This window comes from Limulus polyphemus, unplaced genomic scaffold (assembly GCF_000517525.1).
Source record: "Limulus polyphemus unplaced genomic scaffold, Limulus_polyphemus-2.1.2 Scaffold362, whole genome shotgun sequence".
Taxonomy (NCBI): Eukaryota; Metazoa; Arthropoda; class Merostomata; order Xiphosura; family Limulidae; genus Limulus; species Limulus polyphemus.
In genome coordinates, this window is record NW_013665972.1 from 142119 (window position 1) to 157750 (window position 15632).

General features: G+C 34.7%; 1 protein-coding gene across 1 annotated transcript in view; it reads left to right on the top strand.

Annotated features, from left to right (window-relative positions):
* The first annotated feature begins 1622 nt into the window (after window positions 1-1622).
* The window catches only part of LOC106457697, a 35675-nt gene continuing 21665 nt past the window's right edge, over window positions 1623-15632 (top strand). The window contains exon 1 of the mRNA XM_022383703.1: window positions 1623-1977. Coding sequence (XP_022239411.1) covers window positions 1707-1977 — 271 coding nt within the window. The 5' untranslated portion in view covers window positions 1623-1706. The remainder of the gene's footprint in view (window positions 1978-15632) is intronic.

Sequence of the window (15632 nt, forward strand, 5' to 3'; positions counted from 1 at the left end):
GAGTATTACATGTTGTATGATCTATATCACTTTAATGTGTTAACACTGTAAGTTCTTCTTATATTACAGGTTGATTAACCAGTATCATATTATTGTGTTAGCACTATACGTTTTCAGAGTATTACATGTTGTATGATCTATGTCACTTTAATGTGTTAACACTGTAAGTTCTTCTTATATTACAGGTTGATTAACCAGTATCATATTATTGTGTTAGCACTATACGTTTTCAGAGTATTACATGTTGTATGATTTATGTCTCTTTACTGTTTTAGCGCTATAAGCTTTCCGTATTTTACACTTGGATTGATCTATGTATTTTATTGTGTTAGCACTGTAAGCTTTTCTTAAATTAAGAGGTTGATTGATCATCGTCACTTTACTGTTTAACACTGTAAGCTTCCCCTGTATTGCAGGCTGATTAATTTACATCACTTTAATGCGTTAGAACTGTAAGCATTCCGTACATTACATGTTTTATGATCTATGTCACTTTACTGTTTAACAGTATATTCTGTGTCACTTTACTGTTTAACTGTATGATCTATGTCACTTTAATATGTCAACACTGTACACTTTCCGTATATCATTATTAGTTAACTGGTCTCTGTTTGAACCTTCAAGTCCAAGATTTCAGACAACAACTGTTTTGTCTGAGAAAAAACAAAACAAAAGTGGTTGCAAACAATTCATAAGATTAAAAAAAAACATTAAGAAACAACACCAATAACGAATGACAAGCACTAGGCAAAATATCGTTTATTGTTTCTCATTTGTAAAAGAAACGCAATACTTTATCAAACAAGATGGTATGACAGTAAGTTGAACTATACAGACACCTCAAGTAACATAAATTGGCTTTGGAATCGAGACCAGGTGACGCATCGCACAGAAATTGAGACGATTGTGTATTGTAATTTAGGTTCATAATTATCAACACCGAAATATATATACACTTTTGTAGCCTATAGATAAATCGAAATTAGTATGATCTGTATTATATGCGTCGCTGTTTCAGCAAACTTATATTTAATTTATAATTAAAACATCATTCAAATAAGTATTTTTTTTTCAACAGGAAAGATAAGAATTCCTCCTTCCAGTCCGGAACAACGGAGACTGTGACACACTACAGTAAACTAGAGAACTATACGACACACCACATCAAACTATAGGATTAGTTACCGTTAGCGTATCAGTATATACATTAAACATTATTTTAAGATAGAAATCCATTACTTAATCCCAAAAGATTAACTTCTTACACATCTTCGTTAGTTTTGGAAAAACGCCTTTTATATAGGCTACTTAGCTTTCGTGATTTATTGGATTAGCTATCGCTGACGCATCAATACTAGACATTATTATAAGATAGAAATTCACTACTTAAGTCCAGAAGTTCAGCTTCTCGCACACCTACGTTAGTTTTGAAAACAACGCCTTTTATACAGACCATTTAGCTTTCGTGATTTATTGGAATTCCAAAAGAAAGAAAAAGGAAACCTTCGCGCATTATAACTCGATTTTTATTTTCATTTATTGCAAGGGCCTCTTACTATGACAACTTACAAAGTAATTGATATTGCTGAGAACACTTATGCTACATTTATCTGCTACACATGCCTGACCATGACATTGAACTGTAATTTCGTTTTCTGATAACTACATTAAAGTACTCTAAGCCTTTCGCATACGGTACTATCGACATGAGTTCGTATACAGCCCATTCCTGGAGTCACCAACGGGTTTACTCGCCTCGAGAGTTCGTACGTCGTTTCGCTCTCCCGCAAATTGTTACTGTCCACGAGGGTATGACTCATCATGTTCAGACTCCTACAGCGCTCGACATTGGTCAACCATTTCTCCTTTACCAATCTTACAGCTGTCGTAAAGTTCATGGTCGCAGCTTGGACAGGGATAAGATAGGAAGAGTGAAAACTGTAGGGCTTCCCCTGGTGATTCCAGATATTTATTCAGGTAAACACCGCAATTCAATCAATGTCAAAGTGCCTTGTTTTCTCGTCTAATTAACTTAATAGATATTACATTTATTTAATATGGCGTATTAACTGGAAAATGTAGATCGTTAAACTTTATTTTTCGATGTATACTGTAACTAATGTCATTTGTTATAAAATATTTTTTGACATCGAGAGTAAAGTTTATAGTATTGTTATATAAAAATATGGGGGAAACTTTTCCCTTGCAATATAAAGCGTTACCTTCCTTGATATTTGTTCTTATTTATACATCTTTCCATCCTTTATACAAATATTAGCCACAGTCTTGTCATTAAAACTTAAGAAATACAATTACCTGTTAATTAATCATATTTTAATATTCCGAGTTTGAAGATGGTTTTAAGCTTTCCTGTTATATTTATTTATTCTTTTGTTTGCCAAGAATTACCCAGTCAGGCAATATTTTGATTTTCTATACAATAATGTTATTTGAATAAACAAACAAGCACTTTTTGGGCAAAAAGAAGAAGAAGAAAGAAAGAAGCAAATCAGTGAACTTTTGTTCAATGATAGGGATTTTTGCTGTTGCATCACAACCACCTTTACTGTATAATTATTTGGAATCCTGATTTTACTATCAGAAAGAAACAGTCAATTCCGTTGTTAGACAACTTTGCGACATCTTAAGACTGCCCAGGACCTAATGAAGATAAACGTCGTCTCTCGAACATAATACGACCAAAGAGCTAGTTAGATGTTACTGCCTTTACAGTTGATGCTCAACCTTGCTTAAATAATCATTGAAATATTTTCTGATTTCCTGTTAACATCACTGAAACTACAATGTAACACGTTTAAGATAGAAGGTCTAGACGTTTTTTTTTTGTTTGTTTGTTTCATTTTCCAAACGTCCCGGGAAAATTTATACTAATATTTTTTGCAACATTTTTGTTAAAATTTTGCCCTTGCAAAATAAATTTTTGTGAAATTTTAAGTTGTATTTTCGTCAGCTTTTTAAACAATATTGTGTAGGTGAATGTGTATACCAAGTATTACCTCTTTTTTATATTTCCAACACTTATTCTATATTCAACTTCTCTAGCACTTATATCAACTTCTTCCTACATTAGTGAAAGCGTAGTTTACTTAATACAACTGCCCAATTAGACTCTCTATTGCCAGTAGATCAAGATCACGTGTAAGCATACTGCGGTGGTTTTTACTAAAGGTCTGAATAAAGTAAGTTTTATAAGTAATTAGACTCCAAGTTCACTTACTAGAACAATTAGCAATATTGGATCAGTTCCTGAAGAAACTCGAACAAAGAATTGTCTGTGTATTTGAAATCTTCGTTTATTGATGGTCGTATTTAAAACGAGAAAATTTCATAACGTTTAATTTAAAGGTGAATTTAAATATTTGACAGAAAAAAGAACAAAAGAAACAACAGAAGCTTGACATTACTGAGCTTGGTGCGACTCAGTGGTTGGTGTGTCAGTCAGTGGATCCAATAATCCGGGGTTCGAGACGTGATGCCACTATGTGTGCGTTATAAAAGTGAACGTTAATCCTGTTATTCAGTTCAAAGAGCTAGACCAGCTTGTGGCGAGGGGTACTGCTAGCTGGCTGCCTTCCCTCTGGTCAGCGGTTTACAACTAAGAAAGATTATGCTTGCATCCTTGAGGTCTCGATCTGGGTGTTTAGGTTGAGTATTCCAATTCCATTTGCCACCACACGGCCTGTACGTCTTCAAAGTTAATGTCATTGGGAGTTATATATTCCACACCTAAGACATATAATAACATTTTGTCATTTCTCAATAGTGCGTTTTATGTTAACAAATACTATGAATAAATATAAGAGGGTTTGGTTTAGTTTGTTTGGAAGTTCGCGCAAAGTTACACAAGGGCTATCTGCGCTAGCCGTCTCTAATTTAGCAGTGAAAGACTAGAGGGCCAACTCTTGGGCTACTCTTTTACCAATGAATAATCAAATCAAATCAAAGTCGTGGCAGGAATTTTTGTATAAAGATCCACCGAGGTAAAAACTCAGGGGATTATCAAGGGGTGCTCAGAAGCTTTTGTTTCTCTTCGCCCCATTAGTGAAGTTTGTGTGGGCTGTATATGGATTCCAGTGGGTTGAGCTTGATTGAAAATGTTATATTGACATGAAATGTTTGAGTGTCTGAACAAGCAGTCGAGGGAGCCATGAAGAGTTCAGACAAAGACGAAAAAGAGGAGAAAATCGATACTTGACGAATTCAAACGGCCCCTGTGGGACAAAGGGTTCTTTAGTGTTGCGGGGATCTATAAATCCAATGCCGTAGAAATTTGCTGTGGGGAGGAGTACCATGAGAAAACCCACTTTCACGAACAGGGCGCCGAAAAACAACATCTCTTTGTTTACAGGTTAAAATAATACTGAGTGTGTTCGAACCACCGACCTTTCGGTTAACAGCCAAACGCGCTAACCAATTGCGCCACAGAGATTATGAATAACGGACTTGACCATTACATTATAACGTCTCTACGGCTGAAAGGGCGAGCATGGTTGGTGGAGAGGGGATTCGTACCCGCAGATTGCGAGTCGAGCACCCTAACCACCTGACCATGCCGGGCCTAAATATAAGATGGAGTTACAGCTAGAACGGAATTTTTCATGGATTCGCATTTTACAGTAATGAACTATTAATTTTGCATCATTTCCTCCATTCGTTAGAGATTACTTATAAATTGAATTCGACTCACTTAAGCTATTGATCGTTAAGTCATATGCCAAACTTGCGTATGAAAGTACATTATGCTAATATCCTAACCTGTGGAATGCTCTAACGCTCCATAAGATGCATAGAACATTGTCTGTTAAGCTCGTTACTTCAGGTTCTCAGTTTTCTTTCACTTCTTTCGTACTATCAGTATTATACACATTGTATTCCTCTTTAAATGTCTGTAGGCATAATTAGCAATGTAATACAAATTATTCGGATTAAAACCAGTTTTAAGGTGGCGTGTAGATATTCTTTCTAATATAGATCTTAAAAAGATTTTATTTTTACCTTTGCCTGATTATTTCAATCATTCTCAACTTGCACCCATGATAAAAACGAAACAAAAAAATCATCCTTGTTAACGGGATTAAAGTTGTTTGTGAGAGGTATTTCACGGGTTAGAATTTTCATTAATCATTTTGATAATGTTTCTGCAAAAATTTCCATATAAATTATATTGAAAGAAAGTTACAGGATGCAATTTTATTTTTACACTAGCCGCAACATTTGCGATAGTTTTGATGCCCTTCGCTTGAATTTTCCTTATTCTATCATTTTCATGCACCCCATTTAAGGTACGCTTCCATGCAGGCCTTATGGGTTAAATCGATAAATCCTGGTCTATTTGAAAACATTTTACGCCGTTAGACAACGAAGCTCACGTATACGAAATTTTATTTAATAAAACTACACGTAGACGTAACTTCATTTAATAAAACTGCACGTAAATTGAACAATAAAGTATAGTAATGGTACTTATAATAATGTACAGGGTATGGAACAGTTATGAGCGTTTAGTGTATGACAAGGTTTTACGTGTTTACGAGTTCAAACAAAGAAACACGCAAAAACGAAGAATAAAACCCGTAGTAAAGAAAAAAAGTAGCTAAAAGGTGTTTATAACAAAGTAAAGTAAATGTAAAATTGTGATGAAGGAAAACCTAGCTGAATATGCAGAAATGTTGAACGAACTGTGTATGCATATTTTAGACCTAAATAAGTCGAGAAAGCTCATAGAAATTATATTTAGTGTAATCATTTTTTTTAAAGAAATTACGAGTGGTTAAGTGTTATTTGTGTGAAATACTTTGCAAATAAAAAACTCAGGTTGAAATCAAAGCCAGTCGTCAAGTGATAACAACGACATTGTACCATCGTGTACCATATTCGTTGCATTGAAAGGTTTGACTAAGCGAAAAACAGGTGATTCTGATTTTTAAAGCCAATATACAATCCGGACTTCTCGGTCAAAGGTTTTCTAGCGATATGAGATTTGTAGCGTTTGATCGAGAAATTTGTGAGAAAAGTTCATTAGGGACTGATAGCATAATATAGAAGGTTTTCAAAAGTGAAGACATCTTGTTGATAAAATAGGTGTAATCGACTTTACAGTGAAAACATGACTTGGCGCAACTTTTAATAAGCTATTAAAAAGGTTTCGTGGTGTCTCAGTGGTAAAGTGAGAGACATAACACTAATACAATGCGTGGCTCAATCCCCTCTGCGGACGTAGCGCAGACAGTCCATTGTGTAGTTAAAAATCTCAAACCTCACAAAAAATGATTATTCTGCATCCTTCAAAACTAAATCCGAAAAACTTTGAGCATATGTTTTAGCTAGTACTCTGTAAAATAATTAATATTAGATTCCGATCAAACTTAATATTAACTTGCATCAAAAATAAATAGAAACCCGGTAATGAGCAAAGCTAATTAAATATACTTTACTTATGTTCTTATTTATAAATATTATAATGAATTGTTTCCTCAGTTGGACAACATCGCTGTTAACGATGTTTTGGGCCGTAAACCTAAAAATATCTTACCCTGTTCGGACAACTACAGATATTCAGGTTCGTCCTAAAATCGTACACTAAACTAACAAAATAAAATGAACTTTATGGTACAGTTTGAAAATACAAGTAACAAAACTAGTTGTATTAAACATTCTGACCAATACTGTTAATGAAAGTAACATATAAACACTAGTTCTTTGTTTCAAGATCGTTCGTAGATTTATCGTAAATGCTATACTCATTGTAAATCAATCCAAACGCACGTGTATGGTAAATCCAGTTAGTCCAAAGTACTTGTCAATATTGGAAGATTATCATATTGAGATATTTCGTGTACAATAAAGAAACATGTCGTCATTATGGGAACCTGATTTCACTGATACATTAACTCATTATTTCATGATGAAATATAGCAGACGTATTCTATTTATAGTGAAAGTAACGCGAATTATTAACAATAAAATGCTAATTATTCCACAAAAACCCATATTATCAAATTAATATTAATAATAAGTAAGTTATGTTTCTTCTTTTTGTTTAAAGATTCACTTCACATAAGTAATGAACATAGACGTTTAACGTCCAATAAAGGATTCTTGGAGTTGAAAACATATAATTGTACATCTTGAAAAATTTGATAGAAAGTTTTCTACTCATTACAACAGTAGAAGGAGTGGCTGAACAAAGAATATATTAGGCTTTTATGTTATTCGTATATTCCTTCTTTTCTTCTCTGAAGTAACACATTTTAGTAAGGAAAAGTTTTATGTTATTTGTATATTCCTTCTTTTCTTCCCTGAAGTAACACATTTTAGCAAGGAAAAGTTTTATGTTATTTGTATATTCCTTCTTTTCTTCCCTGAAGTAACATATTTTATTAAGGAAAAGAGAAACTCCCAATGAAATTTGTCATTCTTTATAACGAATATTGGTAAAAAGGGTCTACTGCATTATTAAAAAAAATTAATTTGGAATGGCACAAATAGTTCCTATATTAATTCATGTCCTGTGCGTTGTTCATTTGTATTTTTGCGAACTCCTCCCACAGTTTTGAAGCTAGCAGGAGTAAACTTGGCAGACGGAATGGGAGCCAAAACGTGCTTGGAGGATCACACAGACATAATGAGGATCTAGGAACGGGTTTCAAGAGTCGCTGACTCGAATATAGCATTGTGTTTTGGGTTCTTCACCCCCCCCCCCTGGTATTCAAGGGGTACAGTGTTTGGGACCAAACGTGGTATACGTTCTCAGTTATCGCAGGCGGGTATCCTACGGGGGTTTGTTTTCGCGTACGGATCTCCCTTGAGGTATTTATAGAAGTATAGCATAACCCCCTACAAAGGTACCATGGAGGACCAAAATGTGTCCAGAAGGTCACCCAGGCATGATGGGGTTCTAGTAATAGGTTTTCAAGTTTTATTAATCCGAATCTAGCATCAAATTTTGTTCACCTAGTCGTCCTTAGGATCTGGAGGCGCCATGTTTGAAACTGTGTTCATATCCCTACTCTCAAGCCAGCTGGGCCAAACGTGGCACACGTGCTGGGTACCATTAGCAAATGTTCTAATAGGGTTTGTTTTTGGAAACGGACATCCCTTTGGGTAACTACAGAAATAATTAGGGATAACGGAGAAGCTTGAGCAGTACATTGGGGGTCTCTGTGAATCATGAGAGGGTCTTTAAACAACACGGAGGAGTGGGTGTATTTTATACTAGTTTGTAAAATAACAAGTTCGAAACAAGACGAATGAGTCATCATCAATATTATTCTATAGGTGATCGTTGTAAATTTTATGCTGTTTTGTGAAATTGGTCACGTCACTGGACAGAACAGCAGTTTCCGGTGGAAGAATTGGGAATAATGTTGAAAAAAAATAACTAGTGTGAGTTTTATCATGATTATTAGGCCTAGTTGTTTCATTATTTTGCTATGCTTTTGTCGTTTAACATCGTAACAATAGTATTATTTTATATTTTGGAAAGACGTTGTCTCCCATTTTTTTTTAGCACACCTGACGAAGTTTAGTAATGAACAAATGCCTTGCATGGCATAGTGGCTAGAGCGCTCGGCTCGTATTGTGCAGGTCGCGGATTCGAATCCCGTCACTGAACATGCTCACCTTTTCAGCCTTGGAGCAGGGCTGGCGCGACTGGGGGTTCAGCACGCGCACTTGCACAGGGCAGCAGGTTCTTGGGAGCAACAAAAATGAATGTCCAAAAATTGTTTTTTTTTCACGAGTTGTTCCCTGGCCGAGCAAAACATTCCCCGTCAGGCAGAACCGGCATTATACAGTAAAGCATACACCTAGAACACAACACTGCTGCTGCCTACAGATGATTCACGGAAATTCAATGAGGGGTGGATGACACAGTCAGCATTTGTATAGGGCTGCAAAACACGTCTCATCGGCTCTGTTTCGGGGGCCTTACAAAGTAACGGTCAATCCCATTTTTCTTTGGTAAAAAGTAGCCCAAGAGTTTGCGGTGGGTGGAGTTAACTAGTTGCCTTCTCTATAGAGTATCATCTCAAAATTAAGGATGGCTAGCGCAGATAGCCCTCCAGTATCTCAATGTAAAATTCAACAAACAAACAAACATAATATGCGAAAGACGTATAACAAACAAAGGATTTACAATTTTCACACTTCTGATTTTAAATCTCTAACGGAGTAATTAAGAGGAGAGTAGAAAAATGTGCAGTCCAGTGTGATTTTGCCACAAATATTAAGCTTACTGGTGTTGTGATTACTTTACGTATAATTGTTATGCTTACTATAAAAGAATCAGTGAGAGTATGTCGAGACACGCTCACTTGGAGGTTATATTTTTTATGAAATGCATTTTAACTCTCCGGGCACATCAGTAATTGAAAGTCTGACATATAATCAACACATCCACAGGATTCAAGTTATGTATTAATCTCTGCAAAGTATGTATAAATGTACCGTGTGTCTACATATTTATTACACTAACTTTTGAAAGAAGATAGATAAAGACAAGCGGTACGGTACATGTTGATCTAAAACCTTGAAAATATTATTCCATCTCGCTAGTTTTAATCTAATTTAACTTTAGAAATACTGTCAACATTTAGCGCTAAGATAATGACTGTTCAACATAAATGCATAGCAGACCATCCAATGTACGCAAGAAAGTCTATCATGCATGAGCACCGTCGAACAATGTAATTAAGTAAATGTATAAACAATTCGAGTACATTAGATCTGTATCGTAAGAGAAGCATTGGACGGTCCAGCATTAGCAGGTTCACTATCTTCTCATTGGATTTATATATCTGGTCATCGTGTTCCTGCCAGCAACACGAGGCAGCTTCTCTTTTTCTATTTAGTGTTCGCAAAGCATTGGACAATGCCTTGCTGAAAATGTTGGATTGATTACACAGGATCGTTAGACTTTTTGTTAGGATACGTGACGATCTTATGGTGTCGAAAAAATAAATAATGTAATTCCAAATACAAGCTTCCCAATATTTGACAAGTAGCGAAGACACATTACCTTTTAGAAGTTTACACAGGTCATGTGGTGGTAGTATAAAACTCGAGGCTGTGTAGACCAACATGTGCTTTATTTGGCCCATATTCCGAAGCCATTATAAAGAGTTTTTCAGGTTTTAACAGATGTAGTAAATTTCTTATTTATGCAGTTTCTTATTGTAATGGCTGACACAAAGTCATAGTGACCAGCAGTTTATGTCAGTCCAGCCGGTCCTTCAGAAATGACTACAGGGCACTGCACTCATTGAAGAGTTGTCTAGACGTTTTAAAACGTTACATGTTCAAGCTAAAGAAAACAACGGAAATAAACAGTCAACTAACAAGTTTTTGGGCAGAAAGAGGCGGGCTGAAGAACTTTCAAATATAGGGTAACATTAGAAGGACCTTACAGTTCTAGTTGCAGGTTAACGAATCTCCATTTTCGGTACATTGACTTCTAATCAAGCTTCAAACCACATAATATGGGCGGTATGGATGAAAAGTGAAAAATATAAAAGCTTACTCTTTCTTTTCAGATGTAACTCTTGATATTTTGTTCGTTTATTTCTGAATTTAATCATCTGAATCAGAGATAAACACTGGTTGAACACATGAAAGTTTCATTTTAATAACAAAGATTGCATATAAACTGCTCAGTGCTATGCACTTCTTTATAGTGTTTAAATAATCATAAGATATAACTTTTTTTACTTTAATTTCGCTGGATTATTTTGTCTGTGGTAACATTTACAATGTGTTTCTTTTATGTTTTTCCAGATGCATATTACCTCTAAATATACCCCAGTATGTAACACTAGAATTAACTCAACAATTCCAAACTATTCCTGTATGTTATAAGTAAATGATAAATTAGGAACGATGCTTAACTCAACACTGACAATGTAAGTCTGATTATCTTGATTATGAGAGGGCGCTGCACAGTTAGTAGTATTAGAAAGAAGAAAGATTGAGTCATTTAAAATTATCAGATAAAATAATTCAAATCTTTCCATAACTGTTAATTTTTAGTCAAATAATGAGTTTTTTTCTATAGACATGAGTAAAATATTTTTTCCCATTAGGTGACATCTCAAACAGGTAGTTTATTGAATACATTTTATTCACACATGTGTCGACGGTGAGGTACTTCTGAGTGGTGAAAGTCTGTTTGAAAATATTAAACTCGACGCAAAAACAAAAATACGTAACCTAGGACAACGAATGCATACTTTGTATTTTCAAACATTTTAACGTCAGACCATAAAGACATAAAAGTATGTCTGTACGAGTTAAAATACTGAATAATGCCGTTAGCCAATGGACGCAAAGAAAGTGAGCACTAGATTACATACATTATATACACACTATATATATATAATACAAATCATACATAATATTTTTATGAAAACTATGTGAAATATAGGGTTAGATATTTTCAATTATATTAGTAGGGTGAGACAAGCTAGCACCTAACTAATAATATTAAAGTGAGCACATTTATTGAAGTTCAGAGACACTGTTTTATGTAAGATGAAGGCATTTAATTAATTATTTACATATATACATAACATTCCCATGTCAAATTATTTCCGTGATATGTATTATAACAATATTTAATGCATATAATATAATAAATTTATTGTAACAAAAGTACTTTTTTATATTTGTAAAAACCATATACGTAATATTGACAAATATTTAAAATACTACCAAACATACCTTCTAGAAGGTATGCAAAAGCTAAGCTAAGCGCCATATCTTTAGGTAGGTTGAAGGGAGTGTCTTTTAAAAGATAACAATGCACTGTATCATGTTCAGGCCTAGAGCGATGAAAAACACAGTTTCTTCCACCCTTATGACAAGTCAAGACACTTAATCTGTAGACCCCAATGAACAGCGCATGAGCCATTCAGTTCACCTAGATAGATAAGTTAGATTCTATTTTGAAGCGTTCCTGGAAATAAGTAACGTCAGTCGTGTTCTTTATCAGCATATCTACACCAGCTGTCTTGAGGAAGATAATGTTTTTGTACTTGGGGTAAGAAGATCCTGGTTTCTTGGCCTGCAGCACAAGGTGTTTCCTACTAAACAACTTATTTTTCACGAACGATTCCATTATTTCTATTCCTTGATCTGTACTTTGATCTCGCCTTTCTTGTGACTTATTGCTGTGTTTTAAGGTGAAAGCCTTGTTTCACTTGATATGTGGCTCCAATGTCTGTGAACAATGAATCCTGACTGGCAAATATACGATATTATACAAACCTTTCCTGAGCAGAAGCGTAGCTGATACTTTTCGCACGTTACTTCAATCTATACTCACCTTGTTTTACTCCTGTTTAAGTTGATAATTTTAATTATCCGTGTGATGAACGTGTTCATGTGCAACGCTTTTGTTCGTTAGTTAATCTTAGACTTTTGCGCTAAGCTACAGAAGGGCTATCTTCGCATGACCGTCCCTAATTTTAACTAATAAGTTAAAGGAAAAGCAACTACTCAACAAATAACACCGATACATTCTGCTAATCTTGTTTGATCGAATTGTAGGACTTGAACGTTACCCTTACAGCGCACCCACTGCTTCAAAGTACGGAGTGTGTTTTTGCTGCAACGGACCGCGAATCAATAATAGACGGATTCACAGGACAGGGCACACTAAATATGAGTCATACCCGGACCATGTGTGCAACATGAAAAGATAGGTTTTGGAAATAAAAGATCATAGATATACGATAATAGAAAATAATCACAACCCCGTGGCAAAAATATTATTAACTTTTCCAATTTAAACACACATATGCACAATAGGTAGATATAATAATTAAATATTCGAATTATACTTACATTTGCTAACACTTAATAAAATCGTAGCTCAAATGAGTTAACCTACAAAAATATTACTATTATAAAAAAAACAACTTGATATCATCTGTAATCCTGTCCTAGTAATATAATGCAAATCTGGAAGATAAACGGACATGTCAATCACTCATCCGTCCAGTGGGGTACATCTGACAGTAGGAATGACTCTTGTGTTGCGTCTGAGTTTATGAGGTCACAGAGTAGTGTTCTCAGTTTAGGTCAAGCTCAAGACTTTTCTTTTTTCACCTTTCTTTTCGAAACTGAGCGGAACGAGTAAAATGACTTATGCGAGTTAATTTCCATGTTATGACGATAAATTACGGAACATCCTGAAGCAAACTTATTATTTCCAGTAGTTTTTTACCAGTAAACTACATAAGGGATACATTGCAGAACGGCCTCGAAATAGAAGATGAAATTCATTTTCCCATCATGAGAGCTTTCTGCTCATTTTTAGTATTATTAAAAGAAATATTGCATTTCGGTATGTGTTTTATACGGGAGAAAGAACTGGATAGAAAGAAAATTACTCAGACAATTATTTCAATGAAGAATTTTGGTACCCAAACAAACATTTTTCATGCTTTCTCTTTTGTCTGTTGCATCAAGAACCTGTGATATCGTACGACTGCATCTTTTTGCACACAACAGTTTGTTTGGTTGTTTTTAGTTTAAGCACAAAGCTACTATCTGTGCTCTGCCCGCCACGGGTATCGAAACCCGGTTTCAAGCGTTGTAAGTCCGCAAACATCCCGTTGTGCCACGGGGGGGGGGGGCATGGCCAGGTGATTAGGGCGCTCGACTCGCAGTCTGTTAACGTTTGATTTACATATGTTATGTTTTCGAGTTTTTACAGTATCTCCTGATTAATATTTGTACTATTTCAAAGCTATTTACAGTATATCTTTTCCCATTGGTATTGCTTTAATTTTTATAATATTGTCCGAATTACATTTGTATTGAACGAAATGTTTTCGCTGTTTTCAATGAAGACGACAAATAACTTCAGATAAATGTTTTTTTATTCTACCCGACATTTTCAAGACCCTTGAAAAAGGCGTAAGCCGAAACGTCGAGTAGAATAAAAAAAAACATTTATCTTAAGATGTTTTTCGTCGTATTTGAAAATAGTTTCAATCTTTCAGTCAGCACTAAAAACATTAAAAGATAATAACAAGTTTTCACTATCGCTTAATTTTTCATGCGCTGTTAAATCGTCTTCACAAAATCTCCTGATTCATGTTTGTAATGCTTGAAAAATAATTCTTCTTTTACGTATTATTCGAAGAGTTTTCACTAACACTTTATTTTGCCCTTCGACTTTGAACAGTTTTCATAATGATATTACGGAATGATATTTGCATTGTTACATGAGTTTCACAGTTACGTAACTTTTCACGTATACCGTTAAATAGTTTTTAACACTATATTCTGATTTATCTTTCTCCTTTACGAAAGTGTGTGCTACGAGAATATGAAGTTCTTGGCTGGTTGTTTGCTTGTAAGTTAAGCGCAAAGCTACACAGTGGGCTATCCGTACCCTGCCCACCACGAGTATCGAAACCCGGTTTCTAGCAATGTAAGTCGGCAGACATACCGCTGTGCCACTGGGGAGGGGGGCAAAATATGAAGATCTGTTATTGTTTTGAATTGATCTTGATTATATTTTACTAAACACACACACACACACACACACACGTATATCTCAGAAATTGGCAAATCTTTTGATCAGCCTGTTTTACTGTATTAACTTTTTGAAAAAATATCGCATAGGTATAGTTTATTTTATTATTCATTATGAATAATAACTCGTTATGTTTGTGTTAGGTGTTAACCATATCCATTGCTTCCTCATCCTATTACTTGCCACGGTAGTCAATATTACACAATTATCATCGTTGTTTCATTTTGGTGTGAAATTTTATTCCTTTGAAATAAAAAAAAACTTTTGGGCCAGACGTGGCTTAGTGGTCTATGTACCCAGACTATAAATTCGAGGTCCTATATTCGCAGATACGTGCTCCACACTTTCTGCCATGAGTGATCCTCTAAGAGTGGAGATTAGTCAAGAGTTGCCCATAGGTGTTGTTGACAAGCTGCCTTCACCTTAGTCTATCAGTTCAAAATAATGACGGCTATGTACAGATATCCTTTGTGCTGATTTGCACAAAATTACGAAATAAATAAATAAAATCTTCTTAAAATTTCTCTTATAAATTTCTTCTTATAATTACTTTGAGAGTTTGCTTATTAATTATTTCTTACATTTTATAAATTGTAACACCCTATTGCAACATTCAGAAATAAAGTTCAGTTTGTTAAGATAAACAAATTATCTGTTATTTAAATTATCCAGGCTTTTTTTTTTAGTTTTCCAGTTTAATGATTGCGGAATAAAATGGTTTTATTTTCCACGAAAATCACTAACTGTGTCGAAAATCATTTCATGCTTTCTCTGATTATCATATTCTTTTGTGTATTTTCGCTTTTTTTCAATTTCATAGAAAAATATAACTCATTTCTTAATAATTTCGTATTTATTCAAATTTTTGACAAGAATTGAAGTAAGAATATTAAGAATCAGTCGATTTTTAGAGGCAAGGTTTTAAGCTATGAAAGCCTGAGTTATAAAACAATGTTAATTTTTTCAACACCGTATCCTTAAAAACTAACTGTGATGATGTTTAACACAACATATGTCCAAATATGGATGATTTGTATAGATTGTGGCCATTGAGTTATGGCAAGTTTTT